This window comes from Pelophylax lessonae (assembly GCF_965119305.1).
Source record: "Pelophylax lessonae genome assembly, chromosome: 9".
Lineage (NCBI taxonomy): Eukaryota > Metazoa > Chordata > Amphibia > Anura > Ranidae > Pelophylax > Pelophylax lessonae.
In genome coordinates, this window is record NC_138776.1 from 45,408,981 (window position 1) to 45,422,702 (window position 13,722).

Here is a 13,722-nt window from a genome sequence, read left to right on the forward strand (position 1 = left end):
TGAGCGGTGCTCAACCCTCTGAAAACTGGTAAAGAACGGCTTATTTTTTTTAAAACACAGACACACAGGCAAATAGGATTATTAAACAGACCAGACAGGATAGTATAAAGTGGCTTAACAACCACTTGAAAGGGGGAAGTTGAGATTCCAGGGGGGGGCATTTGCCCCCCCTTGCCCCTACCTGCGGATGCCCATGGCTACAGTACACCTTTTTTTATAGGCTGGAACTCCACTTTAAGTAACACTTACAGGTCTTGTTCCTCCCCAAGCCAGTGATTAGACAGTGAAAGGAGAAGCAGCAGACTGATGAGCTTTTTTTCTGATATATAGCATCATAATGCACACTAGTGTGTTACTGTGCTGTAGGGGCACTTCAGAATGAATGGCACCGCATCACACCAACACATGTAATAGCACGATGCAAAGGGTCCCCTAATAATGCATTAATGAATACAAAGATGCCTTAATTATTTTTTCTGGAATTCAACTTTTTATTTTTTTTAACTCCATACAATATACGGTATACATAAGCTATTTTTTATTTACAGGCTGAGTTCACTTCATGAGTAAAATGGACCATGCAGACAAGGACCCTTCATTATATTATAATGCACTGTGCCTTCTAGCCTGACCGATATACGCTCATATTGTTAACCTTCACTTGACCCAATAGCTTCTTAGTGCCTTTCTCTATCCCACCATCCTGAGCCGCTGGAGAGCACGCACTTCTAATGTGTCGGGGAAGAGAGGAGAAGTGCACTGTTGATGCCAAGAACTAGTGTGCTGTGCCCTGGAAGCCAATAGGGACAAACAAAGGCAAACAATATGGGAGTAGATTTTGTTTTTTGCTAAAAGGAGAGGTGAGGCATAAGGCACTGTTGCCTAAGACTGCTTGTCTGAGGAGAATTGGAGGGAGATTTTGTGATGTCACTACTGTCACTGTTCTCCTTGCTGGAAGTTTTCAAATGAGGAAGAAAGCTCTTCCTCTACCATGATGGCCGCCTCCACCTACAGACACAGTGCAGAACAAATCATTGATGGGGAAAAGACCAGCTGCAGAGAGAACACGGGTAATACTACTGATGATTCCCTTGCCCTCCACCTATCTTTTAGGGCTCAGCCTTCACAGTTCAGTTCTTCTTAAAAAGATTTTATTTTTTGTTCTATATGCAGAGCTCAAAATATCAAGTCCTGAGCTACTAGCCAGGCCTTAAGAGTTACTTGCCACTTGTTGCCCCAACCAAACCCTACCCTGCTCCGCCCCTAAACACGCCCTCATAAAATATCTCATAAAATTACACATAAAATGTTTTATTCAGAATTAAGTTACAAAAATAAATATTAACAACAACGACAGAGAGAGAGAGGGTTCAACAGAGAGAGAGAGAGGGGGTTTGACAGAGAGAGACAAGGGGAGGGGGTTGACAGAGAGAGGGGGTGACAGGGAGGGAGAGGGGGCTGACATGGAGAGAGGCAAAGGGGGTGACAGGGAGAGACAGGGGCTGACACGGAGAGAGGCAAAGGGGGGGACAGGGAAAGAGGCAAAGGGGCTGACACAGAGAGAGGGAAAGGGGGCTGACATGGAGAGAGGGAGATGACACAAAGAGAGGGAGAGAGGGGGTGACACGGAGGGAGAGAGGGGGGTGACACGGAGGGAGAGCGGGGGTGACACGGAGGGAGAGAGGGGGGTGACACGGAGGGAGAGCGGGGAGTGACACGGAGGGAGAGAGGGGGGGTGACATGGAGGGAGAGGGGGGGTGATACGGAGGGAGAGGGGGGTGACACGGAGGGAGAGGGGGGGCTGACGCGGAGGGAGAGGGGGGTGACACGGAGGGAGATGGGGGGTGACACAGAGGGAGAGGGGGGGTGACACGGAGGGAGATAGGGGGGGCGACACGGAGGGAGATAGGGGGGGCGACACGGAGGGAGAGAGGAGGGCGACATGGAGGGAGAGAGGAGGGCGACACGGAGGGAGAGAGGAGGGCGACACGGAGAGAGAGAGGGGGTGACAGGGAGAGAGAGAGAAGGAGGGGGTGACAGGGAGAGAGAGAGAGAGGGGGGGTGACAGGGAGAGAGAGATAAAGGGGGTGACAGGGAGAGAGAGATAAAGGGGGTGAAAAGGAGAGAGAGAAGAAAGGGGTGACACAGAGAGAAAGAGAGGGGGTGACAGGGAGAGTGAGAGGGAGTGACAGGGAGAGTGAGAGGGGGTGACAGGGACAGATGGGGGTAGTTGACAGGGACAGAGGGGGGAAGATGACAGGGACAGAAGGGGGGGGAGACAGGGACAGAGGAGGGGGGATGACAGGGTAGGGAGGAGTAAGTCTGGTCACAGTGCTCATCTTACTCACTCAATTCCCCATTATGTAGCTGCTGGCTCCTAATAAAACTTTCCCACCCACACATCAGTTTAACAGACAGCACGCACGGGCTGTACTGAGTGTGTGGGCGGGCACAGGGAACCGATGGTCGACCCGAAACGTTCGATCATCCCTATTCATGGCTATCAGGTGCTGTCCGTGTGAATTAATGACTTGCTTAAGTCTTATGATCGCTTTCTCCCACTGCTTGCCAGCTCTCTCAGTAGCGCCCATATGCTCAGTTAGCTCAAGGATATCAGCTTTTAAGTCAGTAATGGCGGCTGAGAGAGGGTTTTTGATATCTGCATCTATTGTTGTCATATTGGCATATGTTAAGGGATGATCTGGCTGTGTAATGTTTCTTACCGAATAATCTGAGGCGGGTAGCGTCTGGAAGAATACTGTGATTTGAAGATGGCAGGGATGTGTCTTGCCGAAGAAGCAGCCGAGGAACGATGTGGTTGAGTGTGCAGACTAGGCTTAGAAAATCTGCCTATAATACGTGCTGTAGATCGGTCGCTGGCCTGCTGAAAAGCTGCTGCGCACTGTCAGTATGCTTCCATCTCTTCCATGTGCCAAGCCACGCCCCCTTCTTGCCGTAGCTTATAATGAAGTACAGAAGAGTAGTCTGTATAACTGTGCAGAATGTAAGGCAAGGCTTGAGTTCAGCTTTAAGATATACCTAACTATAAAAAAGGAAATATTTTAAAATTGTAGATTTTAGAAGGAGTGTTCTAGTACCTGGAAATGTATGCAATCTCCTCTCATTTAATCTCTTTCCAATTAAAAGATGACGGCCTGCAGATAACAACTGAGAATATACCTTCGTGCCCCCTCCCTCCTTATGTGCTTCTACCTCATATTTAGTCATTTATATAATTAAAGGGACTTTCCTTTGAGAGTTTTAGAAGGTCTATTTTAAACAACCAATGTTTTTTTTTTTGTTTATTTTATCAATAATATATATATTTCTTAGTCTGTTTCAAAAATATTTATTTAGTTCATTTACTTACATTAAAGCTGATCTCCAGCTGTAATTTCAGGTTAAATAGTTAATTTGGGCCAATATACTGTATATGGGCTGTTTGCTATAATAAAAAAAGAAAAAAAAACAGTAGTAAATCAGATACCACCAAAAGAATACTCTATTTGTGTGAAAATGGGGTACAGTAAATATATACAGTACGTTTATTTTGAGTACAGTGTTGGGCAGTGCTGAATAACAAAAAATGCCATGATCACGAAGGCATGACATATTTACATACACGTTTTTCTTTTTTTATTGTAGTTTTTTTTATCGAAAGTACTTTTCCAAAGATACATTACAGTTAAGGCCCGTACACACGTACCGATCGTCGGCATACAAACGTCGGTGGACGAAGGATCTGCCGATTGTACGCGTGTTAGTATGGTGCCTCCGACAGATGTCTGCGCACAATCCGCGGACAAAAGTCTTTCGTGCAAACATGAAAATATTTGTATGCCGACACCAGAACGGACGATTGTTCGCCTGTCAGTACACAATTCGGCCGACAGACCGCAGATTTGCAAGACTGGGCATGCTCAGAAAATAGAAAACACAGGGAAAGTTAACCATTACATGACATCACTTCTGCAGTTGGCGGACAAAATTCTTGTGCTGTCCTTGTGCTGTCTTTGCACTTTTCAGCAGACACCGACATCCCGGGGAGAAAAGAGGAACATTTGTAAGCCGACCATCGGTACGTGTGTACGGGGCTTAAGGCTTTTGTGATTCAAAATTCAGTTTTGGAAATAGGTAATCAAAATCAAATATTCAGCTGTCCCAAGGGAGAGAAAATAGGAAAAATAAACACCCAAGATATTGCTATAGATAACAAATTTATCAATGAAAAAACATGGTTCAAGTCCCTGGTTACCGTACGATTACAGAATCATCTCAAGACCTGCTATTTAGATCATATGGATGAGGACATGTAGTTATGAAATAACAACAAACAGAGAAGTAGCCTTGATTCCTTTCTTGTAATGTATCTGAAAGCTGTACTTATTCTATTATGCTAAACCAACAACAAGATGATTGGAGAAAAAAGAGACATGGAAAGGAAAACGTATTTGGAGTATTGAGAAAGAGGTCAGCAGAAGACAACAGACATGGTGCGGGAAAGGACGACAGCTGTGAGACAGCCTAAGCATGGGCTGGAAGCTGGTCTACGGGTCCCAGACTTGTTCAAGGGATGGAAGTGTATTATTTAATTAGGCTGTAAGAGCTTCCATGTGTTTGATCTCTCAAATACGAGAGTGGAGGTCGAGTGTGAAAGGACCTCGTAACCGTTGCCATTAAGAAGCTCGAACATCTTGCAGCTGTTAACATATGTAAAGCCATAGTGTCCTTGGGCATTTTAGGTGGTAGCAGACCAAGCAAGAATGTGGCTTGGTCAACCTTAACATGTATCTGTAAAAGAGTGTGTAAAAGGGCTTTTAGTTTCAGCCAGAAGAAACCTACTCCATTTTTTTCTTTTAATGAATTCTGTAGCCCTGATACAACTGGCATTCCTTTGGTGATCCATGCAGCACATTGATGTCATTAGTGACTACACACAGTGGCAATGGATGTGCAAAAAAAGGTGTGACCGCTGTTTCATTGCTTTTAATTTGTATGCAGTCTCTCCTGCTTGGCTTCTGATTCCCCCTGCTGAGTGGTGCAAACAATGGGCCGTCCCCAGGCTCTACAGAGACAGATCTATGCTGTTGTAACAATATGGGCACAGGACTGATATGAGTTTAAGACACTTCAAGGGAAATTTATCAAAACTGGAGCAGACTGAATCTAGTGCAATTGTGCATGGCAACCAGTCAGCTTCTATCTTTCATTTTCAAAGCTTCACTGAACAAGCTGAAGATAGAAGCTGATTGGCTGCCGTGCAGGCCTGCTCCAGATTCTGTCTGCTCCAATTTTGATAAATTTCCCCCATCATGTCTGTATGATAATTGTTGTGGATTTTTAAACATTTCCTCACTTTGCATTACCTCCTATAAATATAGTTGCAGCAATGGGGAGTTTGCAAAATTTTGGTTTGTAGACAAACTGGAGCTGGTGTGATTATATTCAAACCTGACCAGATCTTTAATCAAAGGAAAGTGATACCAGACACCTGATTGACAGGTTAAAAGTTGTAAATACTCACCTGTGCGCAGAACGGACACAGGGAGCCATTATGGATGTCCGGTGAAAACTTTATTTTCCTGGAAAACACTTTGATTACAAGGCTGAAAGTCATTTGCATGGTAATATTCACTTCCAAATAAAGTATGTGGCGTTTCACTGGGAGATATACTTGGCCCTGGCTATAATCATAAACAAAGTGGTCAGGTTTCTAGAAAAGTCTAGCCATGCATTCTGGAAATTGATATATATGGGTGTACATGGCACAGGCTGGGTGCTGTCACATTTGTGTCCAGCTATTTTCTCTGACACACAGATGATTGGCAGAGGTGCTGTTTTCTTGGCTTCCTCTTCTGATCATACTGAATACATGTGCCTACAAACACACAGACTTTTCTGGGGCTTGAATGGACTCTATTTGTGTGCATAATCATGCATATAGTGCTAAAATAATATTGCTAATGAGAGGATGTAGACAGGACCTACGAAAAGGTGGCTTTACTTTTCTTTATACATTCTATACATTCATGCACTGACAAGCACATTAAGAAGTGTCTTGGCTTAATCTTTATCCCATTTACTAAGCTCTGGAGCAACTGCTCTTGCAGAGCGCAACTGCACTTTGCAAAGTCCGCAGCCTATTTGCCTTTATTAAATCAACCCCTTGATATCGGATGGGGCCGTGTTAGTACAGACATGGGGTCAATAAAATTGTAATGGCTTCTCTGTGCCTTTATCAATGTCAATAGAAAGAACAGGGGAGGAGGGGGCTGCTATCTTCGCTAGGGCCTTATGCCTTAAAGGATAAGCTCACCTTTAAAACATGTTACATGTTCCACCCCTAGTTAGGATGGAATATATACCCTGTTCCAGCTCCTGCCCCCTTTTCCCCAGATTCCCCCTCCCGGGGGCAGTGGGTCGAGGTTCTTCTCCCCACACACTCTGTTTAAAAATGGCACGGCTGTGTGCGGGGCCCTGCCCACACAGCCACGCCATTCATTCACAGATTCCATTGAATGATTACATTTAAAGTACTGCCTTCCACAGCAGCAGACTAACTTGTAGTTTGAATTAGGGATCGACCAATTATCGGCAAAGCTGATATATCAAGGGCTTATTTACAGTTTCCCCGATATATCGGAATCGGCCCCTGAGGTTACCGATATTGCCGATATTTCGGGAAAGTGCTGTACCGGAGCGATGCCTGCAGCTAGAGGCATCACCCCGTTACCGGCGTCCACAGCTGACGGTCAGCTGTCTTGTAATGACAACCGATGCGGCTGAGAAGGGTCTCTCGTCCTACCGGGAGACCTGGGCATCCTACCTGCATGGCTACCGAAGAGAAGACCCGATCAAAGCCACAGTCAACTCTGATAGGGTCTCCATGTAAAAACCCGGAAGCGATGTCATGACATCACTTTCGGGTACTCGGCGCCAAATGAAAAAAAATGACAGCATTCAAAACAGCCAAACTTAGCGTTTTGAATGCTTTTAAGTGCAGAGGAGGTGTTTGGGGGTCTTTTATACCCCCAGATCCCTCCACAATAGAACCTGTAAAAAAAAAAAATGTTTTTTTAAATGTCCAAAAATATCGGCAGATATCGGGCGATACTGATATTCGATGACCAAAATATCGGTATCGGCAATAAAAAAACTATATCGATCAATCACTAGTTTGAATAAATAATCAGCATTCACACTGCTTAAAGCTCTGCAAATGACAGCCCGTACAAAGCAACAGAGCTGTAGTCAGTTTGTGCAGGAGCCTGACATTACACTAGCGATCGCGGGCGCAATACTTTGCAGGCTCCTGTATTAAATGATAATACATGCATACTTTTTTTTTACCTGCAAAAATATTAAAATGTGTGCATTTAAGATTTTTGATTTAAAATTGAACTTAGATTTTAAAGGCTAAGTTTACCTTTTCACACAGAATTTCACTTTTCATAATGAATAGAAGCCTCCTCTAATGTTTCTGCCCCAGCCACCCCAATGTTCTTATTTCTCATTTATCTCATCCACAGATGCTTTCAATGTTAATGTTTCTGTTTGAATTAAAAAAAAAAAATGCTTTTTGTTTCCATCATTTCCTGTAGATCGTATCTCATCATAGATTAGTTAATTGGGAATGTGGGTTTGGTGCTGCTCTACAGGGTATATTATAAAAAAAAGTGCCAAGTGCTAAATAATTCATAAACTTATGCTGACCACCAATCCTTCATATGTGCAAGCATAAAATAAATATAAAAATATATATGCCATATATGGAGAATATATATATTTAAAAATCATATATAAAATGACAATTATTATAAATGCAACAAATGTGACCAATTCATAAACCTGTACAAAAGTGCTTCAATGTTTCCAAAAATATAACAGTCCATATATAGATGATGTTAAGATAAAGTGACAAGTGCTCCTTTAAAACAGGCGTATATATTAAAACATGCTTGTGCTGGTGCTTCAACTCATGCTCCCCCTCTTTTACCGCACTCACCAGGGAGATATCCCTGCAAGGGGGTAAACAGCATTTACAGCACATGCCGGCTGAAACAGCAGACCCCACATCCACAGTTAGTATGTTTCCCCTTTCTCCTTTAGTCTCACTCCCCCATTCATCTCAACCACACGTAGAGATAGTAAAAGCAGATCCCATTGCATAATACTGCTTGTTTTTTATTATTAAGTAGTCTAAAATGCACTTTCATTCTGTAGAACAAAAAACAGCATTAACCACTTGAGGACCAAGCCTATTTTTGACACATGTCGTTTACAAGTTGAAATCAGTATTTTTTGCTAACAAATTACTTAGAACCCCCAAAAAAATATGTATATATATTTATTTATATATATATATATATTATTTATTTATTTATTTTTTTTTTTATTTGCGCAGCAGTCTTTCAAACACAATTTTTTGGAAAAAAATAAATTTCACTGCATTTAGAAAAAACTAAACAGTAAAGTTAGTCCAATTTTTTTGTATATTATGAAAGATGATGTCACGCTGTATGACTGAAGGCAAACTGAAAAGATTTTCAGGTGGGTCCTCCAATTACATAGTTTTGGTAAATCTAAAGAAAATTATACAGAGATTGTACAATCAGTTTGGATAGCGTATGACCAGCTTTACATACTGTACTGTACATAGGAGGACAGAGTTGACAGAGACACCCAGCTGTCATGGCCCGTTCACATCTCTACATAGTTAGAATTCACGTTCCTGCATGCTTTTTTTTTTTTTTTTGGGGGGGGGGGGGTTTTGGAGCTTTTCCGCTTGTCATGCATAGCACAGACCATTCACTTGAATGGGCTGCCCTATGTGCGACAAACGCCCCAAAGAGGCTCCAGGGCTTTTTTAGAGCAGAGAGTTGCACTTTTTGTACCACACTTGCAGCTCTTAAATAGATCTCTTCAGGCAGAACTATAATCACCTCGGCTGAAGCGACGTAATGTCCACAAGCTCCTGTGCCAGCACCGGCATCTTGTTCTTGGTTTAGGCCTTTGGCCATCTTGACTGACTATGCCGGGATGATGTGACTCCTGCACATGTACATGAGAGTTCATTCATGACTTACTATTATTTATCAGATGTGAATCTGTTAGAGGACAAATAATAGTGGTTTTCTTTAATTGTAAATTCTAAAATTATTTATTGATGTTTATGGTGGCCATAAATGTGCAGGATGTCTTCTAAGGAACAGGTGAAGGGTGGCCATCTTCCTGTCCCCATGATAATGGTGTGACTGGCAGTGCATTTCATTGCCACAGGATTGGGCTTGTCACAGTAACCCCCTCCCAATGCTGTCCACATTACTGCATTGGGTCTTCAAACCAGAGATGATTTCCAGTGGTTTATAGCCGTCCTAAGTGACTAAATTGTAGTCTAGTGACAGGAGTATACTGTCTGCAGATGAGTCTTCCAGACAGAAGTGTTTGTCCTCGCATAGTAATCCCAGAGATCATCCTGTGATCTCTTTTGCACTGATCGCTCCAGGAAAACTGTGGCGGGGAGCTCCGAAATATCTTGTCATCCATCCAGCATTATGTCCCATCGGCCAGTGCTCAGGCTGAATGGAGAAACAAATGCATAGAGACGCTTCCGCTGAGTTCATCTGAGAGCAAAAAATGATTGCAGCTGAATTCAGGAATGCTTTTCTGAGAAAACTGTGTGATGTGAGAGATTTGTTTTACCTGGGGGAAATTATGATGTAGAGAAAACTGTATAACATGATAGATTTTTTTAGCTGGGGGAAATTATGATGTAGCAATTAGATCAATATAAAATATTACATGACACACAGCAAATATAATTTGAGGCACATGTGGTTTGTAACATTGTGGGGTTTTACTTAAACAGGAGAGTGCAAAATCTGGTGCAACTCCCAATCAGCTTCCACATAAGCGTGCGCAGGGGGTGTGCCTGGGAACACCCTAATCACCCTGTGCGGCGCAGATTCCCCCTGCTGATATTTCACTAAAGTCCCCCATCGGCCTCCTAAAAAAATTGTAAAAAATATTATAAAAATAAAATTGTAAATAATAATAATACAAAAATAAAATAATAAAAATAAAAAAAACTACTGAAACAGTCCACTGCCCTACTGACACTAACCTCTGCCCTACTGACATAGTTCACTGCCCTACTTGCATCACCCACTGTCCTACTAACACCATCCATGTTGTACTACATTGGTTTTACATTTATTCATGAGTGTGTATGATATATGTATGTGTGTGTGTGTGTGTGTGTGTGTGTGTGTATATATATATATTACACACATGCTTGTTTAAGCTTTGGGGTGCACACCCTATTGCAATAGGCTGCGCACACCTATGAGCTTCCAGGATTTATTGTTAAAGCTTAAGTGATACTTAATAACAAACATTTTATACTCACCTGCTCTGTGCAATGGTTTGCACAGAGCAGCCCAGATCCTCCTCTTCTCCGGTCCCCTCCCAATGCTCCTGGTCCCTCCCTCCTGCTGAGTGCCCCCCACAGCCAGCAGCTTGCTATGGGGGCACCAGAGCCAAGCCGCTGCTCTGTGTCCATTCAGACATGGAGCCGCGTCTCGGTACTGCCTTCTCTCTCTCCTCATTGATTCCTCATCCTCTCTCCCACTGACTTTGATTGACAGCAGCAGAAGCCAATGGCACCTGCTGTTTATCTCAGCCAATGAGGAGGGAGAGTCCCGGACAGCCGAGTCTCTCGTGCAACTTCGCTGGAGCGAGAGTGGGTTCAGGTAAGTATGGAGGGGGAGACTGCTGCACACAGAAGGGTTTTTATCTTAATGGGTAGAATGCATCATGATAAAAAAAACTTCTGCCTTTAGAATCATTTTAATTGAACAAGCTGAAGTTAGAAGCTGATTGACTACCATGCACAGCTGCACCAAAAACATTAGCAAACCTGCTATGTATGCGCAGTATGTATTCAGCTGACGCAACGTTATTTCTGTTACCTAATTTGAAGGGTCGTTTATTCTAATGAAACACCTGCCTTCTAAACTACAGAGGTGCTGAGAGAAGGAGTTATAGAAGGCAGAGTCAGTACTAAAATCACTGCTTATTGGAAGCAAAGTACCATGGGATATGTAGTCTTAAGAAATTGAAAGTAAATGGCAAAGAAGAGGCTACAAAGCATGCAGGGATTTCAGGAGGTTGTGGAGAGACAGCCAGCGGACAGGCAGCACTCACAACATGAAAGGTTTTTTAAGTAAGTGTTAGATTGTCAGATACAGGGTGGATTTAATTTAAATCAAGTTGAATTGAATCACGATTTAAATCATATTTTAATCACTAGTAAAAAGGCTGATTTAGATCAACTTGATTTAAACCATAGTTTTTAAAGAGCAACTGTCATCTCTGTCCCGCAGCAGCTCCTCCTCTGACCCGCTGTTAACTCACCAACAAATCCCATTCACTTTATTGGGATGGCTGGTGATGCAGCAGTGACGCAACAAGATGAGGGACATGGCGGCAGCAGGTGAGTGGATGCCCGCTAACATGCGCTGCCATGATAGATCTGAAATGAAAGGTGCTCTTTAAATGTAAGGACTCATTCTTGCTGGTAGTTAGTGTGACTGCATCAATGCAGTGCATGTTATATCAGCTTTCAGAGCTTGGATGAATGAATTTACCAAAAATGTAAATACTGCAGAATATACAGTCTCATGCTAAATATCTAAGCTCCATTTCATGCTGAAAAAACTAAATTATTAATGTATCCTAAATAGAAAACTATCTTTAGATATTTACTCCAAAATAATTTATAATTTATTAAACTGAATTTGATTAAAAAAAAAAAAAACGATTTAAATAAATAAAATCTGATTTAAATAAAAATAAAAAAAAAATAAAAATCAGACTTTTTTTTTTTTATCCACTCTCTTAAAATATGCTTGTATTGCTATTACAATGCTGATGTTATAAGATTGAAGTGTATGCTGTGACTATAGAACTTCTTTACCTTGTATAGAAAGGAGAGAGGGGGTTTCCAGATCTGTCAAAGATGAACAGACTTGGAAAGAGAGGGGATTTAAATGTGCCACTGATACAATAACTTCTTCCAGATTCAGTCCGTATTTAAAAATTCATAAAAAGATTTTTATTTCATATGTATTAAAAACAGACAAACATACGCATTTGTTACAGTTTTGTATACATGCATTTTACAAGGAATAGAGTACTTCAAATATCCCACACTGGGACTGTACGAAAATACAGATAGTTGCTTGAACTACGCGTTTCGCTGTGAGTGCTTCCTCAGGCTCCAGCTGTTTCAGAATATTCTTTAAAAAATATGGAAAATCTACAGAGCAGACAGTACATATGTTAGCTGACAATGTAAATACATTGAAACACATCCAAGGTTAATGCTTTCGTTTTAATATACTTGGATTTTGGCTCCTAAAAAACCAATGACAAATCCAGAATTCTTTACCCATATATGGGTCAAATAATCAATTAAATGGGGATTATTTTACCTACAATTTTCATGCAATGTCAATATTTGTCATACTATTTTATTTTATTTTTGAAAATATACAAAATAGAATCCTTTAAATTCAAACTCTCTTTATCTATATATAGGATTGTTGTTTCTATGTAATCCTAAATCAATATAGACCCCATTTGTGGAGAGAAAGAAAAGAAAAGGGAAGAGGGAGAAAAAAAAAAACATTTATTGAGTACACTTCTTTACCTTATTACCAGACTCAAGCTTTTTGGCAATGTTGAAGTGATGCTTCCCAAAATATCAAAATAAAATGGCAGACGGGTCAAGATAGTGTATTGCTCTATGCGCACAGTTCATTTAAAGGCAATTTATAAGGGTATAGTTGTAATAAAAATGTAAAGTCATTGAAGATATAATTGATAAAATGTTGATAGTAGAAAGGCCTGGAGGCCCAAGGTGTGGTCTACTTTACCTGTCTTCATCTCAGGGAGAAGCTGTGCTCCTCTTCACCACCTCCTCCAAACCCACTCCAGGATGCTTTCTAAGGATTCCCCAGTGTGCTCATGTGCTTATTATGTAAAGCTACAAATGTGAACAGTAAAACAATGTATGTCGTTGCAGTTTGCACAGAGAGAATCTAATCTTGGAAGAGTGGTCCACATCTGTAATCTTCCTGAAGGAAGCTGCGAGAATGATGTGGTTAATCTGGGTCTGCCGTTCGGGAAGGTCACTAACTACATTTTAATGAAATCAACTAACCAGGTAAATTTCATGTGTCACTCAACCCTGAAATGACTATAAGATGTGATTTTATCTACAAGTACTTCACATTATGTTACATACCATTGTGTAAATGTTGCATATAAATGTATGTTAAAACATAGGGCATAGAAGAGTAGTGTCCAGTAATGCTGCATTACCACAACTGTTTTTACTTAGACTGGGGTTTTAGATTATGTTCATTTGTTCTTTTCTTGTAATACCACCATAGAAGTGCCTTGGGTGTGTTTGTTTTTTTCCTGCTTTCGTCCCCGTTCACACTAGCGCGACCTGTCAGGCGACTTGGTTGCCTGACAAGTCGCGATGGGTCCTCTGCCATTGATTAGCACAGGACCCGTTCTAATAGGAGTGACACAAGTCGCTTCGACTTAGAAAAAGGGTCCTGTACTACTTTGGGGCGACCTGGAGGCGACTTGCATTGACTTCAATGATATGAAGTCCGTGCATGTCACGCTGTGCACCGCGACTTCACAGGT

The 13,722-nt window shown here is 41.8% G+C and overlaps 1 protein-coding gene across 3 annotated transcripts in view; it reads left to right on the forward strand.

Moving 5' to 3' along the window:
* RBM20 (RNA binding motif protein 20) overlaps positions 1-13,722 on the forward strand; it is a 407,155-nt gene that overhangs the window by 312,647 nt on the left and 80,786 nt on the right. For all 3 annotated transcript variants that reach the window (XM_082269244.1, XM_082269245.1, XM_082269246.1), the window contains exon 6: positions 13,088-13,228. In XM_082269244.1, the coding sequence (XP_082125370.1) occupies positions 13,088-13,228 (141 nt within the window). The remainder of the gene's footprint in view (positions 1-13,087; positions 13,229-13,722) is intronic.